The sequence below is a fragment of the Electrophorus electricus genome, chromosome 24 (assembly GCF_041902795.1).
Source record: "Electrophorus electricus isolate QZ-2024a chromosome 24, ASM4190279v1, whole genome shotgun sequence".
NCBI lineage: Eukaryota > Metazoa > Chordata > Actinopteri > Gymnotiformes > Gymnotidae > Electrophorus > Electrophorus electricus.
The window spans coordinates 7,582,712-7,595,211 of NC_137520.1; the positions used below are offsets into that span (position 1 = coordinate 7,582,712).

At 45.5% G+C, this 12,500-nt stretch overlaps 1 protein-coding gene across 11 annotated transcripts in view; it reads left to right on the forward strand.

Moving 5' to 3' along the window:
* Positions 1-12,500, forward strand: part of sulf2b (sulfatase 2b) — a 124,177-nt gene that overhangs the window by 90,094 nt on the left and 21,583 nt on the right. For 9 of the 11 annotated variants that reach the window (XM_081706932.1, XM_081706931.1, XM_027024119.3 and 6 more), the window contains 3 exons: positions 3,884-4,141; positions 8,412-8,651; positions 12,280-12,431. In XM_081706932.1, the coding sequence (XP_081563058.1) occupies positions 3,964-4,141; positions 8,412-8,651; positions 12,280-12,431 (570 nt within the window). In that variant the 5' untranslated portion in view covers positions 3,884-3,963. Of the gene's footprint in view, positions 1-143; positions 542-3,883; positions 4,142-8,411; positions 8,652-12,279; positions 12,432-12,500 lie in introns of those variants that run through there. The other 2 variants (XM_081706933.1, XM_081706937.1) reach the window with 2 other exon arrangements.

Genomic DNA, 12,500 nt, shown 5'->3' on the forward strand with positions numbered 1-12,500 from the left:
ATTGGATGGCTAGTATGAGTAGAAAGGGAAATATAAAGCAGAAGGGAAAGATGTGTGTTTGTGTGTGTGTGGAGAGAGAGAGAGTAGGAGCTCACAGAGAGCGAGCGAGGGAGGGCTATAGTGAGAGCACAGCGACCTGCAGAGACAGACAGAGTGGAGAGACTGAGAGAGAGAGAGAGAGAGAGAAAGAGAGAGAGAAGAGGAGAGTGCAGCAGCCGTATCGCGTTATCAGGGATTAGGCGGGGATGCAAGCGTAGCCCGCTCACACCGGCTCTGGATATGACCACCTTCGTACGGGATGCCAAGCCGTGCTGAGAGGACACACCTGCACATCAATACCATGAGGTACTTACAGACTGGAGAGTGGAGAGGGGCAGGAGACCGTTGTGGAGGGAGGCAGGGATGAAAGCACCAGCTCGTGGGAGAGAACCGCGGAGCCAGAGAGCCGGAGAGGGCGCAGCGGAGACACGGAGGATCGGAGACAGAGACGAGATCAGAGGACAGGGCTGAGGCGCTCGCTCTAAAGTTGCGGTTTCAGAAGGTCGGAGCTCTGTTTTCTGTTGGACACACGTGTCGGTCTATTAGAATTATTATATTCATTGTGTGGGATTCAGTTTGGTTTAAATTATTACTCAGTTTTTCATTTTTTTATGTGTCAATATCCTATGTAAAGTTTTCCGAGTTACAAAGCGAGGATTAGGAAAGTCAATACAGAGAAGAAAAGCTTGTATTTTTTGTATCTTGACAACAGCAGATGCTCGTGATGTGAGTTGTAGTTCATATGTTAAATGAACTTTCATATTATATGTTTTGTCAAGGCATTGTTTAATATCCCACTTTTAGTCTTCCTGTCTATTTTGCGCATATGTAAGGCGGCGTTTCCTGTTGTGCAAGTTGTGCCCCATAATAGAATCAGGAGGGGGTGAGTCCTTTGTGGACTGTGGCTCTGATTTTCTCTCTCTCTCTCTCTCGCTCTCTCTCTCTCTCTCTCTCTCGCTCCCTCTCTCTCTCTCTCTCTCTCTCTCTCTCTCTCTCTCTCTCTCTTTCTCTCTAGTTGTGAGCTATTATGTTTTAGACCAAAGCCTTCCTAGTGTGAAATCTCTCATTGCGCTTACCGAGTGGAGAGTTCAACATAGCTGAGTCAGAGGGAGAAAGAAAGAGATTGCAGATGAAAGGAGAGAGAGAGAGAGAGAGAGAGAGAGAGAGTATGTGTGTGTGTGTGTGTGTGTGTGTGTGTTTTTTGTCTAAAATAGTAATAAAGGTTATCACACTCAAATTGCCACCTAAAATATTTTGTATTGCTTTATATCATATATTTACAGAGAATAAATAGGTAATGTTGATAAAAATGGTTTGTCTACAGAAAAGAAAACTATTTTTTATAGATCAGTTTAACATTCAATAAAATGTTCTCTTCAAGACAAGTTTCTTGATGATGTATAAAGTGACACTTTAATACCTAATAACATTGAAAGTTTGGATAGCCTCAATCAGGAGAATATATTCATTAAAATACTGAATTAAAAAATACTCAGCAACTTTGTTGAATTCACACGTATTAAACGTACTACAGGCTAATTAAGCAGAATTCTTTACATAGTAAACATGGAAGAAACTATTAAGAATTATTACTCTATTGTTATCATGAGGAATTTTGTGACTTTCAGTAATGTAGGTACACACACACACACACACGCGCGCGCGCACGCGCGCCTAGATGCAGTGAGGGACGTTCAGCACTCCCGGTGGGTTTAACAGGTGCTCCGGGTCTTCCCTCGCTGGCGCGGTTCGCTTGGCCCCTGCTGTGCCGTCTCTTCTTCGAGCGCTCTCCATGCAGTACCCCCACCCCTATATCTGCCCCCCGCCCACCCCCGAAGCTACACACACAGCTTGCAAATCAGAGCTAAGCGCTCCGTAGAGCAAATCGTAATTTCACGCACCAGACACGCACATGCAGTCAAATGGTTTTGCTACTTCTGATAGCTGCTCGATGTTTTAAATGATATAACAAGCCCAATAAACGTTAGCAAATCTCTTTTTTTTTTGTTTGAAGAAAATCATGTACACATTCAGGTACATAAAACCTGAGATATTAGAAGTCAAACACCTGTTGCTCGGGGGGGGGGGGGGGGGAATCAACCGAAAACATTTTTATCGTTGCACGCGATGTTTACGATAAACGCCAGAATAACATGTTCCGAGTGAGATTGAGGTTTTAAAATGGTGACAGCATGACCGAGAGCCTTTTATTGGTTAAGCTCCATACATTTGTTGACTTCTGCTAGTCGAGCTACACCAAGCATGACCCTGGTTACCGTCCTGAGAATGATAGATTATATAGGGCGGTGAGTCTCTCTCTCTCTCTCTCTCTCTCTCTCTCTCTCTCTCTCTCTCTCTCTCTCTCTCTCTCTCTCTCTCTCTCTCTCTCTCTCTCTCTCTCTCTCTCTCACACACACACACGTATTCCAGTAGGCTAGCGCTGTGTGTGGGCCTGGCTAAGACTTGGCCCCTAAGGGTTTGTCTCCAAGGTTAGTAGGATAGAGGGGGATCCCGTCATCTGAATAATTAATGGCCGATACGCGATGACGCTGCATTAAATGGCGTATATGTGTTTTCCCTCAACACTGCGGTGTGTGAGTATGTATACAATCCTTCCAGGAGATCATATTTCAGCGTGCTCACTGAAAACTCATAAGGAGAGGGAGGGAGGGAGAGAGAGAGAGAGAAAGAGAGAGAGAAAACAAAAATAAAAATGTAACCTTTGCCGGTTTTTTTGCACAGCTGAAATGGGAGTTAATGGTTTCATTAGAATCCCTTTGTCAGGGTTCGTTTCACAGGCGTGTAGCTCTCGGCTTGGTACATGCATGTGCTAGTCCCTCACACCTTTTGATGGAATTACATGCCACGACCGTGTGCATATCTGCACGCCTACAGCCTACAACTCTCAGAGCCTAGAGCTGTGTGAAATGGAAGAGATTCTGCGTCTAAGTTCATCTGACATTTCTACCATTCTCTCTCTGTCGTGCCGGGATCAGACTCACTTCATGCTGACCGAGGGGATGACAGAGCGCCCAGTGGTGCACACACATAAACATGGAGAAGAGAGAGAGAGAGAGAGAGAGAGAGAGAGAGAGAGAGAGAGAGAGAGAGAGAGAGAGAGAGAGAGAGAGAGAGAGAGGGGAAGAGAGGTGCTGGTATAAGTGTCGGGTGGAACAGTGGAACAGAGGAAAGGTTTGTTAAATAAAGGATGAAGGATAGATAGCCCACACTGTTCTCTTCGTCACTCCCAGGAACGGGTGCACAATCACTCTTTTTTTTTCCTTTTCTGAACACAAAACCACCAGCGCCACAAATAGCGCCTCTGTAGCCTTGACTGACAATTCCTTGTCCCTCCTTAACGACGACTTATGAACTCGAAGGACGGGAGCGATGATTGGTCGGCGTCAAACGTGCTACCTGACCAAGACAAGGCAAGGATTTATGGCACTGTATCTAAATTGACAAGAGTGTCCATTGTGAAAGCCAGAAATGCTGCATAGTCTGATCCCGACATTTCCTTACACATCCACTAAAGGACATGCTGAAAGTCAGAGAAATCTAACAGGGGAATTATTTATTTATTTATTTATTTGTTTGTTTGTTTGTTTTTTGTTTGGCAACAGCTCAGTCAATAGACTGTCTGAGAGGAGTAGCACTGTAGAGAGCATGAGAACAAGAATGTGCTGAAGTGTTTGGTTGGGAGAGTACAAATGAGCTTTTAAGAACAGCTGGCTCCACTGAGCGGGTCCAGGGGTAGCAGTGTAGCATAAAGGGAATGACGGTGGATGAAGAAATTGCATGACCTTTGAAACTTGACCCTTTGACACCTCCCCCCCAACCGCAGGTGCTGTGAGGCGACGCCGCAGGTAGAGTGAGCGGGAGCCCAGACGTGGGACCAGACACCGGAGGCGGGAGGCCGTCGGCATGGCGACGGGCGGGCGGGTATGCCGGTGGGTGGCGTTGCTGGCGGCGGCGGTAGCGGTTGCGCACGCCTCCGTCTTCCTGTCCGGCCAGAGGCTGAAGCCTCGTTTCCATCGCGACCGCCGCAACATCCGCCCCAACATCATCCTCATTCTCACGGACGACCAGGACATCGAGCTGGGTGAGACGTGGCCCGTGCGCACCTCAACACAGCCTTAGCGTCATCAGCGCCCACGGCTTCAGTTTGGGAACCCGTGGTGGCGTCCTGCTGGTCTTCTCTCTCTGTCGCCTGTAAGGTCTACAGCCTTACAGACTCGAAGGCATGGTAGCACTCAACGGGGTCATGAGGTCGCCGGTCCTGTTGCACTGTTCTGGAAGGACCATTCAGGTCCATCCAAGGGCCCCAGTACCAGAGGAGGTTTTGACCAGAACTGAGCCTGGTAGATCAAAGCTGTTATTTCATTCCTGTTTTATTTCCTTCAGTTTCAACAACTTTTAGTTACTAAAATTATTTCTAAATTTTCTAAATTCTAAAAGTTATAAAATGTACATGAAAATTGTCCCGGGCTGACAGTTCAGCTGCAGATACTGCAGATATGGTGTCCAGCCCACTCTGCCCTTTGTGCTGTACCTTCTCCTTGTCATGGAGATCTCGGATAAAAATGTCATTTTTAGCCATGAAAACTTGGGTTCTAATTTCACCGCCGCCTCCTCAGATCGACTCTTAGTGCAAACCCAAGTGCATCATGGGATTTTCCTCACTTCAACCCATTTCACAATGAGGTTGAACACTAAACATGAACGCTAAAATTGTATATCTCTCAGTTACCAACTAAATACAGCTTATGTATGTATTGCTTTTGTAAGGACAAACAATTCTATCGACTATTAAATGTGAATCAGACAGTTGCCAGGCACCATGGAAAATTCTCTAATTTAAATGATCATATTAGTCATATAATTAGTCACATCACAGTTATGTAAATATTCATTTCATTCTCGCTGTGTCGCAGGCTCACGCTTGCCTTTTAAAGGGAATGGAAGGAGATCATCTGATTGGATATTTCAGTAGCCCAACTAACCACACCTACCGATAATATGTTCAGTCTAACCACACCTACTGATTACGTATTCGGTCTAACCACACCTACTGATAATATATTCAGTCTAACCACACCTACTGATTACGTATTCAGTCTAACCACACCTACCGATAATATATTCAGTCTAACCACACCTACTGATTACGTATTCGGTCTAACCACACCTACTGATTACGTATTCGGTCTAACCACACCTACTGATTATGTATTCAGTCTAGCCACACCTGCTGATTGTGTATTCAGTCTATCCACACCTACTGATTATGTATTCGGTGTAACCACACCTACTGATTATGTATTCAATCTAAGGCAACCGCTTTTTGTAACTGTGCGCTGTGCTGGATTAGCTCATGTTTCTGCCACGCCCATACGTGCTTGTGTGGCAGTCTTATGCTTTATTTCCACACTTACACTGTGAAAATAGAGGCCCTTGATGAGAATTTGAAATAGTGAAGCGGAGAAGGAGCTAGTGCTAATAGTGAAGCGGAGAAGGAGCTAGTGCTAATAGTGAAGCGGAGAAGGAGCTAGTGCTAATAGTGAAGCGGAGAAGGAGCTAGTGCTAATAGTGAAGCGGAGAAGGAGCTAGTGCTAATAGTGAAGCGGAGAAGGAGCTAGTGCTAATAGTGAAGCGGAGAAGGAGCTGCTGCTAATAGTGAAGCGGAGAAGGAGCTGCTGCTAATAGTGAAGCGGAGAAGGAGCTGCTGCTAATAGTGAAGCGGAGAAGGAGCTGCTGCTAATAGTGAAGCGGAGAAGGAGCTGGTGCTCACTGAAGCAGCCGTGAGCAGAAGCCCCTGGGAAAACAGAAGCATGGAACTGTCTCCCGTGGCCCTGCTTAATGAGCAGACCGTGTCATACTGCAGCCTGAACATGAGTGCAGAAGTTCTTTTAGAAATTAGATACCACTGTGAGAGACTGAATAAGGGCACTCCACGCTGTGTGGGTGGTGTGTGTGGGTGGTGTGTGTGGGTAGGTGGGTGGGTGTGTGTCCTTGTCTAATGCCTACTGACTAATTTAGGCCAGACTTGCTGTGTTATGTGACAGAAGGGTATCTTTAGATCTTTAGATCTGCTGGAGCTGTGAGACTATGATACAATTATGGAGGAAAGTCCCTGCTGTTTTTAGTGTGGACACTGAGGAACGGAACCTAGCGTCTTCACACAGCTCTTCACTGCATGGCTCTAGTGGAGCTGTGAGTATCAAACGCTCTTCAGATGGCCTGCCTCCAAATCCTCCTCCTCATCTCTCAGCTACCAGTAGACTTCTCTTCTCTTCTCCTAGATCATCCAGACTAGTGTTTAGATTCACGTCCTATTGAACACAGATAATGGAACACAAAAGAGCTGATTTGATCGGTAAATATGAATTTTAGAGAGGATGTGATCTATAATGCTGCTCTGAAATTTGCTTTTAAGGAGTTCCATGCTGACATTATGTGCAGCTGAGGTTTCATTGTCATTTTTTTTCTTTGTGTGTGTGTATGTGTGTTTGCGTGTTGTTGGCCTTTCAATATGGATTTGCAGAGGTCTTGGGATCATGTATTAAAAGGCCAAGTGAATTCCTGCCTCTGTGCATCAATTCTTCCTATTTGGCTTCTCTGTGTGTGTGTGTGGGGGGGGGGGGGGGGGGTTAAATTGAGAGAGAGAGAGAGAGAGAGAGAGAGAAAGTGTTAAAGAGAGGGATACAGAGGCTGAAACAGAATAAAAGCAGTGAGAGAAAGCTCTACCAAATTCTACTTTTTCATATGTTTGGAATTGCATTTCTATTTCTTTTCAAATCTTATCAAGCCAACACCTCCCCTCCATTCTCTTATATGTTCCATTTCAGTAAATACACACACCCATATAAATAGACCCGAGTTCCATCATTTGAAAGATCACACCAAAGTCCTTCGCACATATAGCATCAGTTGCCACCTTTACATCTAATCAGAGCTCTTAACATCTAACCAGAGCTCTTTATATCTAACCAGAGCTCTTAACATCTAACCAGAGCTCTTAACATCTAACCAGAGCGCTTAACATCTAACCAGAGCTCTTAACATCTAACCAGAGCTCTTAACATCTAACCAGAGCTCTTTATATCTAACCAGAGCTCTTAACATCTAACCAGAGCTCTTAACATCTAACCAGAGCTCTTTACATCTAACCAGAGCTCTTAACATCTAACCAGAGCTCTTTATATCTAACCAGAGCTCTTAACATCTAACCAGAGCGCTTAACATCTAACCAGAGCTCTTAACATCTAACCAGAGCGCTTAACATCTAACTAGAGCTCTTAACATCTAACTAGAGCTCTTAACATCTAACTAGAGCTCTTTATATCTAACCAGAGCTCTTAACATCTAACCAGAGCGCTTAACATCTAACTAGAGCTCTTAACATCTAACCAGAGCTCTTAACATCTAACCAGAGCTCTTTATATCTAACCAGAGCTCTTAACATCTAACCAGAGCGCTTAACATCTAACTATAGCTCTTAACATCTAACTAGAGCTCTTAACATCTAACCAGAGCTCTTTACATCTAACCAGAGCTCTTTACATCTAACTAGAGTTCCTAACATCTAACCAGAGCTCTTTACATCTAACCAGAGCTCTTTATATCTAACCAGAGCTCTTAACATCTAACCAGAGCGCTTAACATCTAACTATAGCTCTTAACATCTAACTAGAGCTCTTAACATCTAACCAGAGCTCTTTACATCTAACCAGAGCTCTTTACATCTAACTAGAGTTCCTAACATCTAACCAGAGCTCTTTACATCTAACCAGAGCTCTTTCTGCAGGACAAACCTATAGATGTTTTCACAGGAGCTGCTTGGACAAATCAGCCGAGACCTTTACTCTGCCTTCTTGTAGTTCTCATATGTCATTTTGTTGTGTAAAAAAGGATTACACAAGAGAGAGAGGATAACTAGCTGAACAGTCAGTGGGCTTTGTTAATGATGTTGGTCTCTGAGCACTGGACTGCAGTCTTGGTCATACTGCACAGAATGTTCATACTCACTGGCATGGCTCACTTCAGTCTACGCCTGATTCACTGGAACCTTTTCATCCTCCCTTGCCCTCCTATTTCTCATGCTTTCTTTTTACATTTATCTGATACTTTTATTCAAAGCAACTTGCAATTATGACTGAGAACAAATTGAGCAATTGAGGGTTAAAGGTCTTGCTCAGCGGGCCAACAGTGGCAACTTGGCAGTGTAAACCTTCTGATTACAAGTCAAGTACCTTAACCACTGAGATTACCACTGCCCTTCTTTTCTCGATGATGTCTCAACTCCGTCCCTCTCTCTCTCTCTCTCTCTCTCTCTCTCTCTCTCTCTCTCTCTCTCTCTCCCCCCCCCCCAGGTTCCATGCAGGTGATGAACAAGACACGCCGCATCATGGAGCAGGGCGGGGCCCACTTCTCCAACGCCTTCGTGACCACGCCCATGTGCTGCCCATCGCGCTCGTCCATGCTGACGGGCAAATATGCGCACAACCACAACACGTACACCAACAACGAGAACTGCTCCTCGCCCAGCTGGCAGGCCCAGCACGAGCCGCGCACCTTCGGGGTCTATCTCAACAACACGGGCTACAGGACGGGTACGCACCGCTAAACGCACACACACACACACACACACACGTAGCCATTCATGGACTTATGTGTGTACGTGTTGCCTACACAGAGCGGTAAAGTTTAGTTAATGCAGTGGGACTGTTTTGATAAGAAAGGTGCCAGTGGTCTTTGGATGCTGGCGACATGTAACGTTCCTCTGCAAGGCAGTAATATTTGCTGACGGTTCAAACGCTACTTCGAAATGACGTGATACGATGCCTCTCTTATCCATAGCGACATGTTCACATCCCAATATATTCGCACATACATAATCCGAATGTTACAAATGTATTACAGTTCACAAAACTCTTGGCGAGTGGTGAAGATGTATTAAGCTCTGCTTGAATGAAGCCTAAGATGACTACTCTGGCCCTTCAAACAGAAAACACTGTGGGGAGGGAAGAAGTCACTCCGAAGCTCTTAAAAACAAACCACGTTTGGTCATATAGTTTGGAAAGGTCAATACTGACATCTGATGCAGATATTCCAGGTGTCTGGGGCTTTCTGCTACTTTACTAGTTCAGCAACTAGAAGCCAGTTAACAGGGAAAAAGCACACTGAATTTCCAGTCAGTAACTACAATATGCAGTTAATGATAAAAACAGGAAGAAAAGTAACAACAACAACAAAAACAACAATAACAATAGTAATAAATGTGCTATATGTAAGTAAACTTGGGCCCAGTCCTGGGTAGGCAATGTCTGATAAAGCACATCAAAACCTTTGAAATAATTCTTTTGTGCTTTGGACAAATAGGTTAAGTAAGATTAGCTGAGAGCTTTTGTGGCACTGTGTCAGCGTTGTAATAGTGAAGCGGAGAAGGAGCTGCTGCTAATAGTGAAGCGGAGAAGGAGCTAGTGCTAATAGTGAAGCGGAGAAGGAGCTAGTGTTAATAGTGAAGCGGAGAAGGAGCTGGTGCTAATAGTGAAGTGGAGAAGGAGCTAGTGCTAATAGTGAAGCGGAGAAGGAGCTGGTGCTAATAGTGAAGCGGAGAAGGAGCTAGTGTTAATAGTGAAGCGGAGAAGGAGCTGGTGCTAATAGTGAAGTGGAGAAGGAGCTAGTGCTAATAGTGAAGCGGAGAAGGAGCTGGTGCTAATAGTGAAGCGGAGAAGGAGCTGGTGCTCACTGAAGCAGCCGTGAGCAGAAGCCCCTGGGAAAACAGAAGCATGGAACTGTCTCCCGTGGCCCTGCTTAATGAGCAGACTGTGTCATACTGCAGCCTGAACATGAGTGCAGAAGTTCTTTTAGAAATTAGATACCACTGTGAGAGACTGAATAAGGGCACTCCACGCTGTGTGGGTGGTGTGTGTGGGTGGGTGGGTGGTGTGTGTGGGTGGGTGGGTGGGTGGGTGGGTGTCCTTGTCTAATGCCTACTGACTAATTTAGGCCAGACTTGCTGTGTTATGTGACAGAAGGGTATCTTTAGATCTTTTGATCTGCTGGAACTGTGAGACTATGATACAATTATGGAGGAAAGTCCCTGCTGTTTTTAGTGTGGACACTGAGGAATGGAACCTAGCGTCTTCAGCCGCTCCTACACACACACACACACACACACACGCAAAAACACACACACTCACATATACTTATACTCGCACACTTTGCAACATTGTTCAAACCCTATACACTATATATCTTTTAGATGTCATCAGTGTTACATTATTCTGTACTTACACACATCTGCACAGAACAGAAATAAACAGGCATATTTACACAAACTCCTGTGTGCGATCCAGTGTGCAGGGATGAGTCTCAGCTGAAGAACCAGTGGACTTGGCCTAAGCCAGGGAAAAGCTGTATGTAGGTGTAGGTGTTGGGCTGGGGTAGGATTAGCTGTGTGTGTGTGTGGGGGGGGGGGGGTTTTAGCTGTATGGTTGTAGGGGTAGAGTGGGGTTAGCTGTGTGGGTATAGGGGTAGGGTGGGGGTAGCTGTGTGGGTGTGGGTGTAGGGTAGGGTGGGGTTATCTGTGGGTATAGGGGTAGGGTGGGGTTATCTGTGGGTGTAGGGGTAGGGTGGGGTTAGCTGCATGGGTGTAGGGGTAGGGTGGGGTTAGCTGCGTGGGTGTAGGGGTAGGGTGGGGTTAGCTGCGTGGGTGCAGGGGTAGGGTGGGGTTAGCAGCGTGGGTGTAGGGGTAGGGTGGGGTTAGCTGTGTGGGTGTAGGGGTAGGGTGGGGTTATCTGTGTGGGTGTGGGTGTGGATCAGTGACATACGGGCCCACGTGTCTGACAGCTCTTTGTCCTTCTCTGTGTCTAAAGTGACTTTGGCCCCTTAAGTGCAGTTATATTATAGTAGATAGATGTGTGGTGACCTTTTCAAACACATTTATTGCAAATTCTGTTTGACAGGTTCTGCAGACTCACACACACACACACACACACACACACACACACACACACACACACACACACACAGTCAAAAACCTAACCTTGTCCACTGACGTACTCTGCTCTTAAATACAGCTTGTATCAGATTAAAGTCCCAAGAGCTTTGATGACAGTCATGTAGATAGTAAAAATATAGATGTGTGTGTGTTTGTTTGTGTGTGTGTGTGTGTGTGTGTGTGTGTGTGTGTGTGTGTGTGTGTGTGTGTGAGTGTGTGTGTGTGAACACTTCCTGGAAAAGGCATGATATGCAACAGAGAGAGAGGATGTTAGACACTCAGTCTCACTCATTCTCACACACACACACACACACACACACACACACACACACACACACACACACACATACATACACACACACACACACAGAGACCTGGCAGCTCTTAGTAGCTAGAGTAATCCATTAGAACGCACTTTCTCTGGGAGAGATAGGCTTAGCACATTTATACAGGAAAGCATTGTCATCCAACCTAATGTCATCCCTGCGATATCAACATTCATCTAAACATTCCTCTAACCCACCTAGAGAGCTTTGCCCTCTCTGTACGTCCCTGTGTGTGTGTGTGTGTGTGTTGACCTCTTTATATGGGTGGGTGTGTGCTTGTGTGTGTGTGTGTATCGACCGCCTGTATTTTTCCACATAGTTGCGTAGTCACAAGGGTAAATCTTACAGAAGGACTTCGGCGATGGGATGCCTCTAAGGGAGGCATCACTGCGAGTTATACTGTGTATGACTATGTATGTGACGAATAAACTTGAACTTGAACTTCAGTGACGCTGCAAGTTTTGCACATCTCCATCGTGTTATGAATCATCAATATGACGCGAGGCCACGTTTGAACGGGAGCACAGACGGAGCTCAGACTGAGGGGCACTGCACATGGTCACTGAAATCAATCAAATCAGTCAGAACCTAAATCTGCACGTTTGTTAATGGGATGCAGTAGCTCCATTAACTGGGTCATGTGACAGGACTGTACTTGCTGAGAGTAGCAACTGTGAGGCTTAAATTCTGTGTCTCTGGGTCTAGAAGAAGAACTAACTCCAGATTATTGGACTGGTGGAATTTGTGTTACAGTGTATTATGCAAAATGTATTTTTAAAAATTATTTAAGGCAAAATGTTTTATGACAATATTCCTACAATTTAGAGGCAAGGTCTTTAAGGTCTTGCTCACTGTGTTTGTGTGTGTGTGTGTGTGTGTGTGTGTGTGTGTGTGTGTGTGTTTGTGCAGCGTTCTTCGGGAAGTATTTGAATGAGTATAATGGCAGCTATGTCCCTCCCGGCTGGAGAGAGTGGGTGAGCATGGTGAAGAACTCCCGCTTCTACAACTACACCATCTGCAGGAACGGCGCCCGTGAGAAACATGGCTTTGACTACTCACAGGTCTGTGTGTTTGTGTGTGTGTGTGTATGTGTGTGTGTGTGTGTGTGTGTGTGTGTGTTCACCAGCCTT